Below are 19,559 nucleotides of genomic sequence, written 5' to 3'. Positions count from 1 at the left end.
TAGACAATTAATTGTGGCAAGTATGTGAGACAGGTTGACATGGCGAGTAGATTCTGAGTTTCTGAGTTTTTATTTGTTTCTTAAATCTTGCTTAAAAAAATCATTCATATATATATGTATACACACATATATATATACACATATAATTAATCCAGTTTTCTCTCCTACTCAGGTGAATTTTACATGATCATCCTTACCTCAGTTAAGACTGTAAAACTTTTGGTTGTAACAAAAAGATCTATCCAAATGAGCTTAAGCAAAAAGTTAATTTAAAGAAATTTTTTTCCCCAGTTTTATCAAGATAATTGACATGTAACATTGTATTAGTTTAAGGTGTACGACATAACGATTTGATATATGCATATATTGTGACATGATCACCACAATAAGTTTAATTCACATCTATCACCTCACATAGTTAACGAATTTTTTAACTTGTGATGAAAACTCTTAAGATCTACTCTCTTAGCAACTTTCAGATATGTAATACTATTGTTAACTATACTGTACATTATATGCCCAGAACTTACTTATAAGTGGAAGTTTATACCTTTGACCACCTTCATCCATTTCCCTGACCAACCCCCTGCCACCCCACCTCTGGTAACCACCAATCTGCTCTCCGTTTCTATGAGTTCAAGTTTTTTTTTTTAAGATTCCACATATAAATGAGATCATATAGTATTTGTCTTTCTCTGTCTGACTTATTTCAATAAAACCAGCCAATTTGACACTAATACATTAAAAAGTAAATTCCTGAGAATTTCCCAAGTTTTACTGCCTATTTACATTGGCTATTGCTCTATTAATATTCTGTAAAACTTTGCTACAATTCATTTTAAAATAACTTCCTTTTGGTACAGATTAACCCACTAGATCAAGATAAACATGGGCTAGAATGCTCTCTGCAAGCCACGCCAAATCTAGAAATCAGCTGAGACGCAAATCTCTTCCAAAACTAACACTGATGACATTTCTGCTAGTAGGTCTTGTCCTAGTAACTTCTTTTTTTCAATTTCAGCTTTTAGTTAAAATGTAATTAAACAGAAAATAAAGCTATTCATTTTTTAAAAATTTAAAATCATTAGCAGCACAAAAATTGGCACATACAGAGTTGTTGAATTGTCCCAGTGACTTCTAATATGTCTGTCTTTAGTTTCAGATTTGTAACATGCTGCTTTGGTGCAATAGTGTTTTTCTCACCAATGTTGATTTACCCTGATCTCAGCTAAAGACAGTAAGCAATGGGTAAAGTTTAATTTCTTACCAGAATAGACTATCTCCAAGAACCAGAAAATTCCCTGGCCCAGTTATCTTTTGGCCCAGGTAGTCTGGTTTTAAAAGGTTAATCTGAGCTGAAAATATCAAACTGGTGCTTGGATGAGACTCAGGATTGGTAGAGTAGATTTGGGAGTTTTTTTTACTCAGCGTCCTCTATTTCAGACTCTGGGCTAGGCCATGTGGGGCATGCAGAAGTATAGGTCTTGATTAGTTTTGTTTGTCTTCAACTACTTCCTTCCCCTCCCCCCATGCCCTCCCTTTTTCACTCCACTTCCTCCTCTTATTTATTTAATTTTTAAAATTTATTTATTTATTTATTTTTGGCTGCATTGGGTCTTCGTTGCTGTGTGTGGGCTTTCTCTAGTTGTGGCGAGCGGGGGCTACTCTTGGTTGCCGTATGTGGGCTTCTCATTGTGGTGGCTTCTCTTGTCACAGAGCACGGTCCCTAGAGTGCACGTGCTCAGTAGTTGTGGCGCACGGGCTTAGTTGCAGGCTCAGTAGTGGCACACGGGCTTAGTTGCTCCACGGCACGTGGGATCTTCCTGGACCAGGGCTCGAACCCATGTCCCCTGCACTGGCAGGTGGATTCTTAACCACTGCGCCACCAGGGAAGCCCTCCTCCTCTTCTTTAAACATAGTACTTCTCTTTTTCATCTCTTTTTTTCAAGTAATACATATACTTTGTAAAAATAATAATAAGTCACAGTGCAAAATGGTATTTAATGAAAAGCATTTCTCCCTTTCAGCCTCTCAGTCTTACTGCCTAGAAACAACCACGGCCATTAGTTTCCTCTGTGTCCTCCAGAGGACACAGGCCTATAGGGTGTATGCAAATATCCATCATCCCCCTCCCCTTTTTAATCCAAATAGGAGCAAGCATATCTGTATCTTTAAAAATGTATTTTAGGGATCTTTCCACATTGGCAGATGAAGTTCTACCTCATTCTGCACAATATTCTGTCGAATGTATATTTCACAATTCATTTAACCAGCCTCTATTCCAGACATTTTCTATGGCATACAGTGCTTACAATGTACTTGCTAGTACGTAAGTCTTTGAAAATTCCTAGTAATGGAACTGCATTGAAATTTAAAAAATTCTGATGCTGGCATATTACCCACCAAAAGAGTATTCTAATTTATAGTCATATCTCCACAACATAATATATTATCAAACTTTTGATCCTTTCCAATCTTTTAGGAGAAAAATGGAATTTTATTGTTTTTTGAAAATTGACACTTTTTCATATGTTTAAAGTCAGTTTATTATTTTTCTATAATCTAACTTAGCCTCTTTCCACTGGACTATTTGTTTTGCCTTGCTTGCTTATTAATTTATAAGAACTTTCTCTATAAGAAGGAAATCTTTGTCAACAAATAGTATAGATATTTGTCCCAAGGCTGTAATTTGTATTTAAACTTTGTTTATGGTAATTGTTTTGTCATGCACACATTTAAAATTTTTGTAGTCAAATTTTTAAAATTGAAGTATAGTTGACTTACAATGTTGTCTTAGTTTCTGGTGTACAGCAAAGTGGTTCAGTTATACATATATATGTACATGTAGATTCTTTTCCATTGTAGTTTATTACAAGATATTGAATATAGTTCCCAGTGCTATACAGTAGGAACTGGTTGTTTATTTATTTTTTATATAGTTGTTTGTATCTGCTAATCCCAAACTCCCTCCCCTTCCCTTTCCCCTTTGGTAACCATAAGTTTGTTTTCTATGACTGTGAGTCTGTTTCTGTTTTGTAAATATGTTCATTTGTATTATTTTTTAGATTCCACATAGAAGTGATATCATATTTGCCTTTCTCTGTCTGACTTATTGTACTTTACTTAGTATGATAATCTCTAGGTCCATCCATGTTGCTGCAAATGGCATTATTTCATTCTTTTTTATGACTAAGTAATATTCCATTGTGTATATATACAATTTCTTTATCCTTTCATATGTTGATGGGCATTTATGATGAAAATGTCTTAGAATGACCACCATGGCATAGGAAAGGAGACTAGATGTGGAGTTAAAATATCTGAGTTTGTTTTGACTGACACTTAATGTTGAGACCTGTGGATGACTGCAGTAACCTCTCTGACCCACTAGTAAATAGGAATACGAATGACACCTACCGCACAGGATTATTACAAAGATCAAATTATTTTAAAATTATTATGAAGATTAAATTACCTAGCGTAGTTAATATATCTGGAAGTACTTTGATGGGAAAGCACTTGAACAAACAAGTATTTATCGAGTCCCAACTACAAGCTAGGTGCTATTCTAGGCACTGGGGATAAATCAGTGAACAAAACAAAGATCCCTGCCCTCATGGAACTTGGGTAGAGACAGACAAAAATGAGACATAATAAGTATATTGTATATCAGAAAGTTATAAATGCTGTGGACAAAGACAAGAAGAGAGAGTAGGGCATGGATGTTTAATAGTTGAGGGGATGTTGCATTTTTAGATAGGAAGGTCAAGTAAAGTCTATGCTTAAGTGGCATTTGATCCAATGTCAAATGGAGGTGAGGGAGGGAGTGGTCATGAAACTACCTGGGGGAAGAGCACTCTAGGCAGAGGGAGAGCTGAGGAAGGAGCATTCCTGGCATGTTGAAAGAATTGCAAGAAGGTTAGTGTAGTTAAAGTGGAGTCAAGTGGGAGGGAAATCTCTCTTCTTCTTCTCAAGAGGCCACCAATCCTATTGAATTAGAGCCTCATCCTTATGACCTCATTTAACCTTAATTACCTCCTTAAAGGTCCTATCACCAAATATAGTCACATTGGGGGATAAGGATTCAGCATATGAATTTGGGGGGGTGGGGACACACAGTTCAGTCTGTAGCACTTTGCAAGGTGAAAATTTCAATCTGTAAACATTCTCCAACACACCAAGGCTGAAAAGGTAACCTTGAACATTAACCAAGTATTGTTTGTATCAGTGCTTCTGAAGGTCTGCTGTTCATATAACCAGTTGCTCTGTTTGTCCTTTGTGCCCATCAAACTGTGAATGGACAGTTGTTTATTTATTTATTGTATAACTGACATATAACATTATATTAGTTTCAAGTATACCTCATAATTTAATATACATATGTATATGTTGCAAAATGATCACCACAATAAGTCTAATTAACATCCATCACCACACAGTTACAAACTTTTTTCTTGTGATAAGAACTTTTCAGATATACTCTCTTAACAGATAGTTATTACATATTTAAATGTGCCAAGATTAACTTTAGGTTCTAAGCACAGAAGCACTTCATCAGAACCCATACTATTTAACATGTTGCCCTGTTTCTGGACTGAAACTCAGTCCTTCCCTCCTTCACCCCAGATCCAACAAGGTTGCTCTCCATTTTTGAATAAAGGAAAACATAGATTTCATTTGGATATTTTTGTTAAGTATAAGGCCACAGTACCTGGTTTTTGAATGGGGTGTGTTTATTTTAAGCTCATGCGGTGTGTTTCCAATCATTTTTACTGTGAAATTTGGGACTGTGTGTTTGGAAACGCTTCACCTAAGCTTAGCCAAGTAAATGAGAATTTTCCTTCTGTTGAAGAAAGGGAATTTCACATCGTGCTTTGTATTGGAATCCACTGAAGGCACTGTTTATTTGCTTTTGGTCTGCAATGAGAAAATAAGACTCAAGGGCCTGAAGTTTTCTAACTTGTCAAAGAACCTAAAAGATTTTACATGATGGGAGAGCTCTTTTAAAACCGAGCTTGTGAGTTCCTGTATAAGTTAAGAAACAAATTCCACTTCTTATAACAACACACCCTGTAGATAAAAAAAACAATATATGTTGTTTCATAAGCATCATAGGCTGTGAGCGGATGTTACCTTCCTAAGAGATTAAACAAAAACCTTGAAATTAACATTCCATCTCTCTGGATGCTCAATAAACATAATAAAAGAACCTGTATAAATTTAAACTTAATTAAGAATTTCCCCCACTTTTTATTTTCTAACTTCCTACTTATCTTACTGTGAAGGGACATTTCAACAAAGCAATTACATTCCACAAATCTTCTTATTAAATACAGTTGTAACATATTTCTTTAACTGAGATCAGTCTAGGAAATTAAAACTATAATTTGTGATTTCCACAGTGCATTCAACAGATTTTCATCTTCATTGTTTCTACCCTGGTCCATGCCACCGTCATCTCTCATGGGGCTCCTGTGCCAGGTTTCTCTCTGGCTTCCCTGCTTCTGCTGTCACCTCCATCCTTCTCTGTGCAGCAATCAGAACCATCAGTCTAAAATGTAAATCAGATTTTGCTACTTCTCGCCTTACAACTCATTATGCTCTGAATAAAATTCAAATTCCTTGCCTTGGCCTGAAAAGCTGTATGTGATTTGGCCCCTGGCCTTCCTTTCTGAATTCTTTTCCTACCCCTCTCTCCTGCACAGCCAGACTCAAGCCACGTTGGCACTCCTCTGTTCTTCAAATTCAGACACAGGTCTATCCAAGGTCTCGTGTTGGCCTGAGGTTCTTGGATCTCGGGTCCTCACTTGGTTCCCTCTTACTTGTCATTCAGGTCTCGGCAAAATTGTCACCTTCTCAGCCAGACCTTCCCTGTGACCTGTATCTAATGTAGCCTGTGTCCTTTCCTAATCACCCATCACTTCATTCTGTTTCATCTTCTATTATAGTACTATTACTATGGGAAATTATCTTGATCATTTACTTGTTTGGGGTTTACTGCTTTTTCTTTTTGAAGCTTACGTATGTATTGTTTTTTTTTTAAACAACTTTATTGGAGTATAATTGCTTTACAATGGTGTGTTAGTTTCTGCTTTATAACAAAGTGAATCAGCTATACATATACATATATCCCCATATCCCTTCCCTCTTGCGTCTCCCTCCCACCCTCCCTATGCCACCCCTCTAGGTGGTCACAAAGCACCGAGCTGATCTCCCTGTGCTATGTGGCTGCTTCCCACTAGCTATCTATTTTACATTTGGTAGTATATATATGTCCATGCCACTCTCACTTCGTCCCAGCTTACCCTTCCCACTCCCCGAGTCCTCAAGTCCATTCTCTACATCTGCGTCTTTATTCCTGTCCTGCTCCTAGGTTCTTCAGAACCTTTCTTTGTTTTTGTTTTTTTAGATTCCATATATATGTGTTAGCATACGGTATTTGTTTTTCTGTCTCTGACTTACTTCACTCTGTATGACAGTCTCTAGGTCCATCCACCTCACTACAAATAACTCAATTTCATTTCTTTTTATGGCTGAGTAATATTCCATTGTATATATGTGCCACATCTTCTTTATCCATTTATCTGTCGATGGACACTTAGGTTGCTTCCATGTCCTGGCTATTGTAAATAGAGGTGCAATGAACATTTTGGTACATGACTCTTTTTAAATTATGGTTTTCTCAGGGTATATGCCCAGTATTGGGATTGCTGGGTTATATGGTAATTCTATTTTTAGTTCTTTAAGGTGTTCTCCAGAGTGGCTGTATCAATTTACATTCCCACCAACAGTGCAAGAGTGTTCCCTTTTCTCCACACCCTCTCCAGCGATTTCTTTTTTGCGCTTTTTTTTTTTTTGCAGTACGCGGGCCTCTCACTGTTGTGGCCTCTCCCGTTGCGGAGCACAGGCTCCGGATGCGCAGGCTCAGCGGCCATGGCTCACGGGCCCAGCCGCTCTGCGGCATGTGGGATCTTCCCGGACCGGGGCACGAACCCGTGTCCCCTGCATCGGCAGGTGGACTCTCAACCACTGCGCCACCAGGGAAGCCCCAGCATTTATTGTTTGCAGATTTTTTGATGATGGCCATTCTGATTGGTGTGAGGTGATACCTCATTGTAGTTTTTATTTGCATTTCTCTATTGATTAGTGATGTTGAGCATCTTTTCATGTGTTTGTTGGCAACCTGTATATCTTCTTTGGAGGGGTTCGGGACACAATACCCCAATATATGGCAATTTGGCATATTGAATATTTTAAGCTGAAGGAGTTTGAAGAAACCGGCAGAAGCAGGAAGTTCTCTCTGTACCCCTGGCCTTCATCCTTGAAACAGCTCATCTGACTCTCAGGTGAGAGGTGCCCTCCCTATGCCTGCAGAAAAGAAACATCCTCATATCCAAGATGGACAGATAATGGGAAAGAATCTGAGCAGACAGGCCTTGCTAAATTCCTCCAGTTTACTACACTTAGCTCATCCTCTTTGCCCTATCATATTTTCCCACGACTTACCACTGTTCATCAATAGCATAAAAATACTCAGGCTTACCATTTCTTCTGGTCTTCATTTCCGTATATTACAAAACTTATATTACATAAATTTGTATACTTTTCTCCTATTTCTTTTTAAAGATTTTTTTGATGTGGACCATTTTTTTTTTTTTTTTTTTTGCGGTGTGCGGGCCTCTCACTGTTGTGGCCTCTCCCGTTGCAGAGCACAGGCTCCGGACGCGCAGGCTCAGTGGCCATGGCTCACGGGCCCAGCCGCTCCGCGGCATGTGGGATCTTCCCAGACCGGGGCACGAACCCGTGTCCCCTGCATCGGCAGGCGGACTCTCAACCACTGCGCCACCAGGGAAGCCCTGATGTGGACCATTTTTAAAGTCTTTATTGAATTTGTTACAATATTGCTTCTGTTTTACGTTTTGGTTTTTTGGCCATGAGGCACGTGGGATCTTAGCTCCCCGACCGGGTATTGAACCCGCACCCCCTGCAATGGAAGGCGAAGTCGTAACCACTGGACCACTAGGGAAGTCCTCTATATTTTTCTCCTATTAATCTGTCTTTGCCAGTTTAATTTTCAGATCCAGCCAGGGACTCTAAGAGGGTTGAGGAAAACGTTTTCCTCCCCTACACTGTCTTCTTCCCCATGAAAGGAGGGACCTTGTACATCTGTTCATTGCTGTAAACCAGCACCTGAAACAATGCCTGTGCATAACAGGTACTTGAATGAATGAATGAATGAATGAGTGGTCACTAAAGATAAAGGGCCCAGCCCGATGGGGGTTACACAAATGAATCAGAAAGGGACCCTGCCCTCAAGGATCTTGAGGTCTACTGGAAAACACATAGCGACAACATGCTATTGGTTTTGGAGAAGGATGAGATGACATCCAAATGACACCCAGCTGTGGGAATTCAGGCTGGTCTTGAGCAGGAGGTTGTATTTAAGCTGAAATATCAAAGATGGTTTACTTTGGTATTTTCTGTTTCATTCAATGTTCTCTTTGTCCTGCTTTGTCTGGCAGACTTGACACTTGACTGCTTAACTAACCCCCCTTTCAAAGCATGTGGGCACTGTACTTGGTTCTGAATGTTCCTGTTCTGTGAATCTGGGCTGGATGCATTTGGTCATTTGCAGGGAAGTGCACCTATGGGCAAAAATGCACATTTATGTATGAAACATAGTGATACAGATTTTAACAATAAATTAGTTTGTCTAACTGAAAGAAAATTTTCCATGTATTTGCTTTCATAAGTGAGCATATATTTAGCATTAGCATACAAATTAGCCCATAGGCCTCGGCAAATAAAAATGCTAATAAAATATAAAGATACAATAGGATAATTAATCCCAAATTCAGTTAGGCTATTCATGTTAGGCTGCATTACATATATAATTTCCACAATACAGGTCAGTATGAACATTTTCTAAGGCAGTGAAAGATTTTGTGGATCAGAATTTTTAAAATTCAAGATGATTTTATTATCATCTGTGGGAATAAGAACAGGATAAATGTTCCTGTATTCTGTATAGAAGGCAAATATTTGTTTTATCTTTCCACTCCACTTCTCCCCTACCCTCTGCCACCTTAATACTTAAGAAAGACTTCATTCTTAAATATGATGATTTGATTGACTGTTACTAGAGATTCAGGTTTCCATGAAAGAAATAGTGAGAATATAAAAATAAATAAAAATTTCTCTCTACACCTGCCTCGCTTTGGCACAGTGCCACACACGACTCCAGGGGCACTATTCACAGAGACTCTGATGTGAGTGATTTCCCTGGAGCTGTCAGCACACAAACCTCAATATGATGCATCTCTGCTTGTACAAAGGAGTAACTAAGTGCGGATCATCTGAGAAAATTTGAGAATTTATATTTGCCATTCTGAAGTTTTCCACTTACAGGGTATACTTAACTCTCATTAGGAACAGTCGGCAATATTATAAAACAAAACTTTCCACCTTGTCAAACAGTGTATGTGTGTGTGAGTGTATGTAAATTAGAAGCAAATCGAGCAATCTCTCCCCTTCATATTTGCTAAAAGACCTCCTCCCCGCCAAACTGTGTTCAGATATTGTGCAGCCATACAGCCTACAAGACACTGGATCCCCCTCTGAGCACTAGAGGGGCAAACTGGATAAAAGTATTTCATTACCCTTTGCATCTTTAGTTTAGGAAAGGGCATTTGGGCAAGTCCAGCCAATGAGCTGGAGGGAAAGTGTTGCTGGGGCCTTTGGGGAAAGGTTTCCTTGATCTACTAAAACGAAATGAGGAAGGGAGAGACACTTCCTTTCAGTCATTGGATATTGTTATTTGGAGCCACTGTAGCCATCTTGGGACCTAACTCATGTGTTCTGCATATTGAAACACACCTATCTTTATCTCCATAGATTAGATGGATAGAGGTAGCCCAAAGAAACCTTGGAGATCATCATATTCAACTGTATCATTTATTGTTGTTAAACCAGGTTCCATATTATTTAGCTTATTAATATTCCCCTATGGAAATCACAACTATCAAGCCAACCATTAGGTTTGGGAAACAATGATAAATATGGATATGATCTGATTATTTGGTTAGGTGCCATTTTAGAGAGAGACATTTGCAATGTGACTCCTTTAATTATGTAGTAATTTCCAGAATCGTATCCTACCAGAATTAATTCACTGGGGTGGGCAGCTTATCTCTAGACTATTTTAAAACTGAACCTAAGCTTACTAAGATGAGTGAATTGAATACTTACAGAGTTATAAAGGTGATTGATCAATGCCTTTGGCCTTGTCACAAATATTACTATTTAGCACAAACTAAAGTCACTTGAGTGTTCGTTTATATGACCGCATGTTAAGTGCTTGCTTGACTCAAATAGCTCCATTCAGTTCTCACAACTCAGGTGAGTACTCTTATTATATCCATTTTGTGGATAAGGAAACCGAGGTTAGGTAAGATTAAAGTTTACTCAAGATCACGGAGCTAGTAAGTAGAAAAGCTGAGATTTCCAGTCTGACTCCAGAGCTCAAGCTCCTGATCACTGCAGTTTTCTGTTAAGAGTTAATGTAATGGGCTTCCCTGGTGGCACAGTGGTTAAGAATCCGCCTGCCAACGCAGGGGACATGGGTTCAAGCCCTGGTCCAGAAAGATCTCACATGCCACGGAGCAACTAAGCCCGTGCACCACAACTACTGAGCGTGCGCTCTAGAGCCCATGAGCCACAACCATTGAGCCCACATACCACACTTACTGGAGCCCACATGCCTAGAGCCCGCGCTCCGCAACAAGAGAAGCCACGGCAATGAGAAGCCCGCGCACCGCAATGAAGAGTAGCCCCCGCTCATCACAACTAGAGAAAGCCTGCGCGCAGCAACGAAGACCCAATGCAGCCAAAAATACATAAATAAAATAAATTAAAAAAAAACGTCAATATAACTTATTCTTGGTTAAGGCATGTGGCAGACACTGTTGGGTGCCTACTTAACAACTATTCCCTCTTTCTCCTCTGAAACAGAACTCCTATTTTGCTTGGGCGTGACTCATAATTAATGAACTGTGGCAATACCATTTTCTTTTGTCAGTGACTGGTCTGCAATGGGCACGTGACCATTTTCTGGCCAATAAGGGAGATTCTATGGAGTGGGGGGCAGTCTGGGAAAGATTTTTCTCCTTCATAAAAATGGGAGCAGTGGTGTCTTTTCCTCCCTTTCTGCTTGTACAATGACCTCTGAGGATGTGATTTCTGGAGCTGTGGCAGCCACATTGCAATCTAGAGATGACAAGCCTGGAGATAAAAGCCAACATGAACGTGATGTTAGAGAGCAGGCACAAAAAGAGCTTGGGTGCTTAATGATATGATTGTGCTGCTGAACTAATCTCGAGACTACTTTCATCTGAACCTCATGTTAAAGATGTAATAAATAACACCATGCTTTAAGCTACTGTTAGATGTTCCGTTCCTCGTGGCCAAAGGTATCCTGATGGATAAAATCTGGGCAGGGAAGGTGTTTTCCCAGAACTGCTGCAAAAATAAATGAGGTGGAGGTTATCACCACTTCACCCAGGAATCTGTTAATGTAGGTAGTAGTTCAGAAAAAAATACTCCAGCTTTGCCTCAGATCTGGGTAAATCTGAGCAATCCACATGATGTCTGTGCTAGGTATTTTCCCTTTTTCTCTCCAGATGGGCTGCTTCCTCTTCTCTGTGTGATTGACTGATAGGGGCTGCTTCAAAAGGCTCTCTTGCCCTCTGGCTCCTGGTTGGATTTGGTTATTGGGATGTACCAGCAGGAGGATGGAGGAGGGAGGTGAGAGATCAATCCTCCAGCTTTGTCCTTGGGTGATTACTTAGGCTGACTGCATCCCTGACTGAAGGTCACAGGCTCCTGTCAGGCTGCCCTTTCTGTGATGAGTTTTGGTAACTGTTCCCTCCCCTTGCTTCTATAGCTCTAGGTGCTTATAGCCCCAGGGTTCCACATTTCTCTTGTCGTTTCCCACACCCTGTCTACATCTTTGTAAAGTACCATTTGTTTCCTGCCTAGGCCCTGACTGATACAATGGTGTGAACAAAATCACTGCTGCTGTTGAAGCTTGGGCCAGTTTATCTGAGATGTGGTGAGATACTGTGGAGTTATTCATAGTTTAAATAATAAGGGCTTTCCCCAACCATTAAAAGGAGACAGGAGACTACATAAATAAGTGTCATACTGCAAAAGTGAAAGTATCATAGCTCAGAGAAAACACTTTCCACCTGAGGACAAGGTATCAGAGAAGGCGACCTGGAAGAGATGGCATTTGGGCTGAGGAGGGATAGAATTGTTTTAAATACAAAGACAGGGGAGAGTGTGAGCCAAGTCAGGGAGGAGAGAAAGCTCAAGAACTGTTTGTGAAAAATTAGTGTTGGAAGGGATCTAAGATGTCCTTTATTCACTGTTAGTTCTCGCTCCACCTCCTTTACAGGTGAGTTAAACTTGAAACTGAGATTTGGTGAAGGTCAAACAGCAGGTAAGCAGCATTCCAGGACTCCAGCCCAGGTCTGCTAGCTACTAGGCTGGTTCCTAATCCACCTCAACCCCACCCCACCCTACCTCATCTCAAGCAGTCTTACTTGTCAGTCTCTCCTGTTAGACTGTGACCTCCTAGAAAGCAGGACCTCCGTTTTCTTCATCCCTGAACCCCAGTATCTAGCACAATGTCTGATAAAGTCATCCTACTCCTCCTCAGCTACTAAAGGGTAAGAAGTACCCACCCCCTGTCAGGCACTACACTGATGTTTTATAGGTACCTCATGTAATCTTCACAACTTGGAAGGGTATAATTATCTCCACTTATCAGCCGAGGATGCCGTGGCTCAGAGAGGTTGTCTAATATGCGTGAGGTCACACAGCAGCAGTATGCAGGACTCTATTTTACCTTCCATCAACCAGACTCCGGAGTCCTTGCCTCAATGGGCGTTCAATAACTTCCGTTGAAGAAATGAACGAACGAGAAACATCTACTCATTGTAAGTGGTCGGCTGTAACTGGCCACCCCGAGGCTCCGCCACCTCTGCCTTGGGACTCAGCACGTCGTCTCCCCTTCAAAGTACACCCGCTTTTCTCTGTGCCCGGTGCAGGCTTCCAAGCTCCTCCCCCGGCTTGCCAGCCACGCCTCCACCTCGGGATGTTCGGTTGCTCTTCCTATCCGAGTTTTCTCCTGGCTCCGGCCGCCGCACGGAGGGCCTCTCTCAGCCTGCAATCTGGAGCCGGTCCCTCTCCCCAGCCCCTCCTCTCTCCCTCCCTCACTCTTCAAACTTCTTTTTTCCACCCTCTTTAAACTTCAGTCATCCTAGTGCCCGCCTCATCCACTCTCACTAACCAATCGGTGGTTCTCGTGCTCGTCAAGGGTCCGCCTCCTATCCGCCGGGGGCCAATCCCCGGCGAGGGAGTCGAGTGCGGGGCTCGTTCCCAAGCGCCTGGCCCGTGACGGCAGCGCGCCGGGCGCCGCGCGGCGGGAGGGGGCGGGGCTCTGGATGAGGGATGGGCGAGGGCGGGGGGAAGGGAAGAGGGAGGAGGAGGAGGTTGCGGCGGGTTTGAAAGCGGCAGTTTCCTGGCAGCTTGGGCAGGCGTTGGTCTCAGCGCTCCAGCTCCGCAGCGGCCACGATCGATCCTGCTACGGGTCTACGCGCGCTTCTGCGCGCCCCCGACGGATTTTTCCCGTTCCGGCTCTTCCCCCTTTACCTCCCCGCCCCCCTGCTTCTGCCTTTCCCGCCGCTCCGGCGCGGAGCCCGGGGGCCAGCGGTCGGCTGTGACCCCGCCCGAAACCCCTCTGGAGACGCCCGGGGACAATCCCCTTCTCTTTTCTTCAGCCTAACCCGGCTGGCCCTCGCGGACCCCGGCCAGCCCCGGGGAGCGCCGCCGGGCGGGGCGTCCGAGGGGTGTCTCGGGGCTTGGAACGGCCCGGCCCCCAGCGGGCTGTGGTCGGGGGGGGGGGGCGCCGGAGCGGCGAGGCCCCCCTCTCCGGGCTGCGCGGGCCACCCGGGGCCCCCAGGGTGAGAGGGGGCCGGAGCGGCGCCCCCGGCGCCCGTGCGGGGTCTCCCCCATGGTGCAGCGGGGTTCGGGATGTCGAAGACGCTGAAGAAGAAGAAGCACTGGCTCAGCAAGGTGCAGGAGTGCGCGGTGTCCTGGGCCGGGCCCCCGGGCGACTTGGGCGCCGAGATCCGGGGCGGCGCGGAGCGCGGCGAGTTCCCCTACCTGGGGCGGCTCCGCGAGGAGCCAGGCGGGGGCACCTGCTGCGTCGTCTCGGGCAAGGCGCCCAGCCCGGGGGATGTGCTGCTGGAGGTGAACGGGACGCCTGTCAGCGGGCTCACCAACCGGGACACCCTGGCTGTCATCCGCCACTTCCGCGAACCCATCCGTCTCAAGACTGTGAAGCCAGGTACGCCAGCCCTGCCTTTCTGTCGCGGGGTGGGGGGAGTCCGGGGTGGGCGTCTGGGGAGCGGCGGCCCCACCCCACCGCTTGTCGTCCGAGGTAATCTTAGACCTCCTGGGTGTGCCGGGCTCCCTGTCGAGGGGGAGGGGTGGCGGTGGTGATTCCCATTTTGCCGGTAGGAAAACTGAGCTCTGGCTTGGCCGGGCTGCTGTGCTAGCTGTCACAGGATTGCCACCAGAAGCTGGGTTTCCTTAATTTGTAGCTCCATCTCCCACCGCAGTTTTTGACTAGAGGAAAAAACCAGCCCTTTTCTGCTCTCCTTTGTGGAAGAGGTCCTCAGGATTGTAGCATTTTCGTTGGAACAGTCTTAGCGCATTTTATAATTGGGGAAAAGATCTTTACTACTAAGGCACTTGGTGCCAAGGTTACCACCTAGTGTACCTGGGAGAGCTTAGCTGGTTCAGTGTTTCTTGCACACTAGCAATACCTCCGAGCTGACAGCCTAACTCTTGTCAGCCCAGGTGGTTCAGGTGTCTGGGTACCGATGGTGTGCAATATGCGATTTGTGGCAGAATGGTGTGTTCTTGCAGGGAGCTGTTGAATAGTCTGGGTTTCCAAAGAAGACTTCTAGGTGCCTCCTAGGAGTAAAATCTTTTGTAAATCTTTGATTTTACGGAATTTTGTTGAAGTGGTGGGTTGCAAAGGCCGCTGTTGCCCAGGTGTCTTTTATATTAGTAAAATCTGCTGCAGAGCTCGTTACGTTTATGGCATACTTGCCAGTTTCAAAGCATTGATCAGACTGCGTACAGTGATATCTGATAGGAGGTAATAGCCCTCATGTGTTTGTTGTTGACAACATCGCTGGTTTCACCATTGGCAGAATGTGATTGTTTCCTGAGATGTTTGTAGGGGAGAGAATTATGACTACAACGTTAATAGAAATCAAACTATTTTTTCTGAATGTGTTCTACTGAATATACAGTGCATCAAAATATAATGGTCTGCTTAATTATAACTTGGGCTAGAAAAATCAGTCCATCTCTACACTGCAAAATGCTAGAAAATTCTGGAGAAAAATTTAACATGTTGTTTCCCTCACATTTTTTTTTTCTTTATCAGCAGCTCACTTTAGAAATATCTCTTTAGTAGCCCTTAGGCTTAATGGGAACTGATGGTTGTGCTGCAATATCCATATGTGTGTGTATTGTGGATGTATACACACACACACTCACGTGTCCCTGCAATCTTAAGATTTTCTGCATATGGTCTATTCCATCACATTCATTTTAAGCTTATGGGTTTATGTGAGGTTTTCTTTTTATTATTTTAAAAACTTTGGCAGACTTCAAACATCTTTTTCTGTATATATATATATATTTTTTGAATTAAAAAATTCTTTCTTAATTCAAACTTTTAGAGCCATATGTGAAGGGTAGAGGAAAGGCTTTGGGGACTATAATTCAGCCAGTCAGGCACTCTCTGTAATATGCAAAATACTATATATACAGCATTACTGGTCTAAGTGCGATTTAGTTCAAATCCCATGAGTTAGGGAGTAATGAGAACATTTGCATCATTGCTTTGTGTTTTGTTTTGATTAGTTGGGGGCATATACAAGAGTATAACTTATTTTCAAAAATAGTTTAAAAGATGATAGAGGAGGAAGTTGATATATTCTCAAGTTATTGTGATTCTTTTAGAAGACTGGGAAAATGTGTCTTTCATTGATATTAGTCTGGTCCGCATGTTATTCATTTTCTCAGCCTTTATATAAAATTTAAGAAAATAATTTAAAGTTTAGAGTGTATTCAGTGATGTTACTTAACTGTGTTAAAAAAAAAAAAAAGCCCCAAAATGTAGTTGACATTTTTGTAGTAATAAAAATTTTCCCTCTTGCATACTGTCCTATTTTAAATATTTAGCCAAAATAAAGTGTACTGGGTATAGCACATTTTGTAATCAATAATAAAAGTTCTGAATAGTACACCTATTTTTTAAAGATACACTCTGCTTCAGTAATTTCTAAAGGATACCACTATATGTCATCTGAGACTAATATTCTTGTTTCTAAGCAAGTTGTTGATTTCTTTGAAAAATAGCATTCTTTGTTTCTTAATAGCCTCATGTTAGGCATTATATTAAATTGTTTCTTAAATGGCTTTACATAAACAACATTTGCTATAAAGTAGCAAGATTTTTGCAGGTTTAAGCACATGACTTTAAATATTAGAAACTAAGAACTGGAAGAGGTTATTTGTAAAACTTTGAGTGTGATTATAAGCAGCATATATATTATCTCCAGAGGAGACAAAGATTTTATACTGTTGGGATTAAATTTGAAAAGTATGAAAATACAGAGTAAGGGAATTTAAAAAGGAACTTGCCCTGCACATTGGAGGTTTTTTCCCTTTCCTTTTATCTAAACTTTGTGAGAGAAATGGATTTTTCAATTTAATAAGGTATTTTAAAGTGTACTTATTAGCACTTTGTCTCTTGTCTTGATTAATAACTCTTTATTAAATTATGGTTATAACATGCCATTTAGAAACTAGCACAATGCAAGAGTAGATTCAGCCATTTCTGTAAGATGTATTATTAGTGGGGAGTGACCTCATATTGTCTTCTGACAGAGTCCACAGTGGAAGGATGAGCTGGACTGTAGGACGTGACTGGTGTAGCGCCGTTTCTTTCTTGATTTCTCCTTTCATCTAGTAGATTTTAAAGGGAGCTCAGCCAAAGCCAGTACCCTCACCCAGATGATTTAACAAGGGTTCTTTCTGGTAGTGACTATCTTTCGCTTTGACTTGGGGTTTTATTTATTTATTTTCTTTTGTTCTAATCTTTAATGGAGATTTGAAAGTAACTCTTTAAAATATGGTTCCTAATCTGAGGCTTTTGTGAGAGAATTAGGAAATTTCTCATTGAATTCTTATTATTAATGTAGTACTTAGCATTCAGTACTTTCCTGCTCCACCTAATTCTTGGCTCAAATTTTCACCTGTTTCTTAATTACAACCTTGTCATTTATTTTCCTGCAAGAGAAAAGGTTTCACTTGAATTTGAACTTTGTATGTTCCCTGTAGTAAAGGAAGGTGAACTTTGGACCTCTGGTGGAATTGTTTCATGATATAGTCCTGTGACCAGGATTAGTTTCTTTGATTTTACTTCAGAGTATATTTTTAAACAATTTCTATTCTGATTAATGATAGAAGCAGTTAATTTTATTCTAAAATTCCCCAAACTATGATCGTGCAGAGTTTTATGGAATATTTGCTTCATATACCTTAAACACACATTTTCAGTGGTTGTAAATTACGTGGACTTTATTCCATAGATTAAGTATTGACACAGTAAGTATATGAAGTCCTTATCTACTGCTTTATGCACAAAGTGCATTTGCTACCCTGTCTGATACTATATCTAGAGATAAAAATCATGAGGAACAATCTTTCAGTTTGTTTAAACAAAAGCTAATTTGAATCTTGTTTAATGTTAATTAATGTTAATTAAATGTAGGTAAAAGTCTTCACCACTGACTGAGGCATCCAGTTTATAAGGGAATTTTGTTAAAATGAGCACATTCCTAGAAATACTTTCCCCATTGGTGAAGAAACATTACAAAATGCTTTCAAGTAAGGATTTTTTTTTAACATCTTTATTTAGGTAAGGATGTTTATGTTATGCCAATAATGAATAACTCTACCCCTTTATTCTCTTAACTTTTGGATCTTTTTATTACTCTTTTTGGTTTAGTGGGTTATTTGGGACTTGTGGTGAGTTCTTTTTAGGTGGTTGTAACATTTAAAGAAGGGAAGGGTGAGAGAAATTGCTAGCCTCGGAGGTTTGCAATACAAAAAAATTCTGGATACCTTTTCTTAAACAATAGAAACAAGAGACTGGGTGAGGCAGCCCCTTTGTTAGGGAAAATAGTATCAAATTTTGATAAAACTTAAATTTGAAACTTTCCTGCTTTTTGAAAGTTTGGTAACAATTTTTGGGGTCTCAAGTTGGTTTTAATAACTCAAGGTTTGGGTTCTGGACTCTATTCATTGGCACCTTCAATTCAGATGACTATTGGGCTTACACCACAGTGGCAGAACAAACAAACTCTTAACGTTTGGCTCTTTCACTTTTCAAATCATTTTTATTTTATTCAGTTTAATGCTGAAACTGATTTTTATGGAACATAACTCTGTGTTCCTGAGGAATATAAATTGTTTTTCTTCTGAGATCTTGGGATGTACTTCTTAAAACCTCTTGTTATGAGACACAGTTCAGTGTTTTTTTTTTTTTTTTTCCCCTGTTCTTTATACATACACACACACACACGCATATATGGTAAAACAAATCTCCTTCATTTGTTCAAGTATCTGACTTATGAAGTCAGTGCATAATCTCAGGTGAATAGTTTCATATAATGTGTTTACTATATAACCCCTAAGTGCTCGTAAATTTTGTGGGCACTTAGTGTTTGGGGAGTGTGTTGCAGGAGAACTTCATTTTTATGAACCACTTCAATATTACCCACCAGTTTCAAACTCTGCCAATTTCCAAGTCAGTTTTTGGTTGGTTTTGATTCGACAAAGGATAACTTTTGGTATTGAAGACTAGAACTGTGTCTTCTATAATTAGTTTTGTTTCTCTTCTAAAATTTTGAGAAATAATCTCCTTGCAATACTACATTTTGGTAGGAAGAGTGAATGCCATTAATTTAAAACTGTTCTTAAGGGTAAGATTTTCAGTACCTCGGAGGCTGGTGTCGTGAGAGATTTGTTTGTGGGGGAAGAGAGGCAAGTTCGTTGCTCTTCTCCTTGAACAAATATTATTCGGAATGTTTTCCCAAAAGTGTTTATTTTACTTTATAAAGAGAAAAAATAAACATTCTATTACTGGTGCACATTCATTCCCTTCTCAAACATTTAGTGGTGAACCCACTGTGTGAGCTAGCACTGGCGATATAAAAACATAAAATATAAAAATGAGTCAGAAATGGCCTCTGTTTTCAGGAAGCTCTCAATTTATTGGGAGCTTCATGATTCATTGGTAAGCAATACCTGTAGTAAGGATTTTACCTTTTTCACTTTGCTCCCAGTACTTAAACAAAACTCTTTAGTTAAGTTTTAGTATGAATTTTGGCAGAAACTGGGATAATTAA

The 19,559-nt window shown here is 41.1% G+C and overlaps 1 protein-coding gene across 4 annotated transcripts in view; it reads left to right on the top strand.

Moving 5' to 3' along the window:
- Positions 1 to 13,528: 13,528 nt before the first annotated feature.
- MAGI3 (membrane associated guanylate kinase, WW and PDZ domain containing 3) overlaps positions 13,529 to 19,559 on the top strand; it is a 277,553-nt gene continuing 271,522 nt past the window's right edge. For 2 of the 4 annotated variants that reach the window (XM_004263198.3, XM_033435700.2), the window contains exon 1: positions 13,529 to 14,410. In XM_004263198.3, coding sequence (XP_004263246.1) covers positions 14,095 to 14,410 — 316 coding nt within the window. In that variant the 5' untranslated portion in view covers positions 13,529 to 14,094. The remainder of the gene's footprint in view (positions 14,411 to 19,559) is intronic. The other 2 variants (XM_004263197.4, XM_033435686.2) reach the window with 1 other exon arrangement.

This window comes from Orcinus orca, chromosome 1, assembly GCF_937001465.1.
Source record: "Orcinus orca chromosome 1, mOrcOrc1.1, whole genome shotgun sequence".
Classification (NCBI taxonomy): Eukaryota; Metazoa; Chordata; class Mammalia; order Artiodactyla; family Delphinidae; genus Orcinus; species Orcinus orca.
The sequence above is the reverse complement of the archived record's forward strand: the minus strand, read 5'-3'. Positions and strand labels throughout refer to the sequence as shown.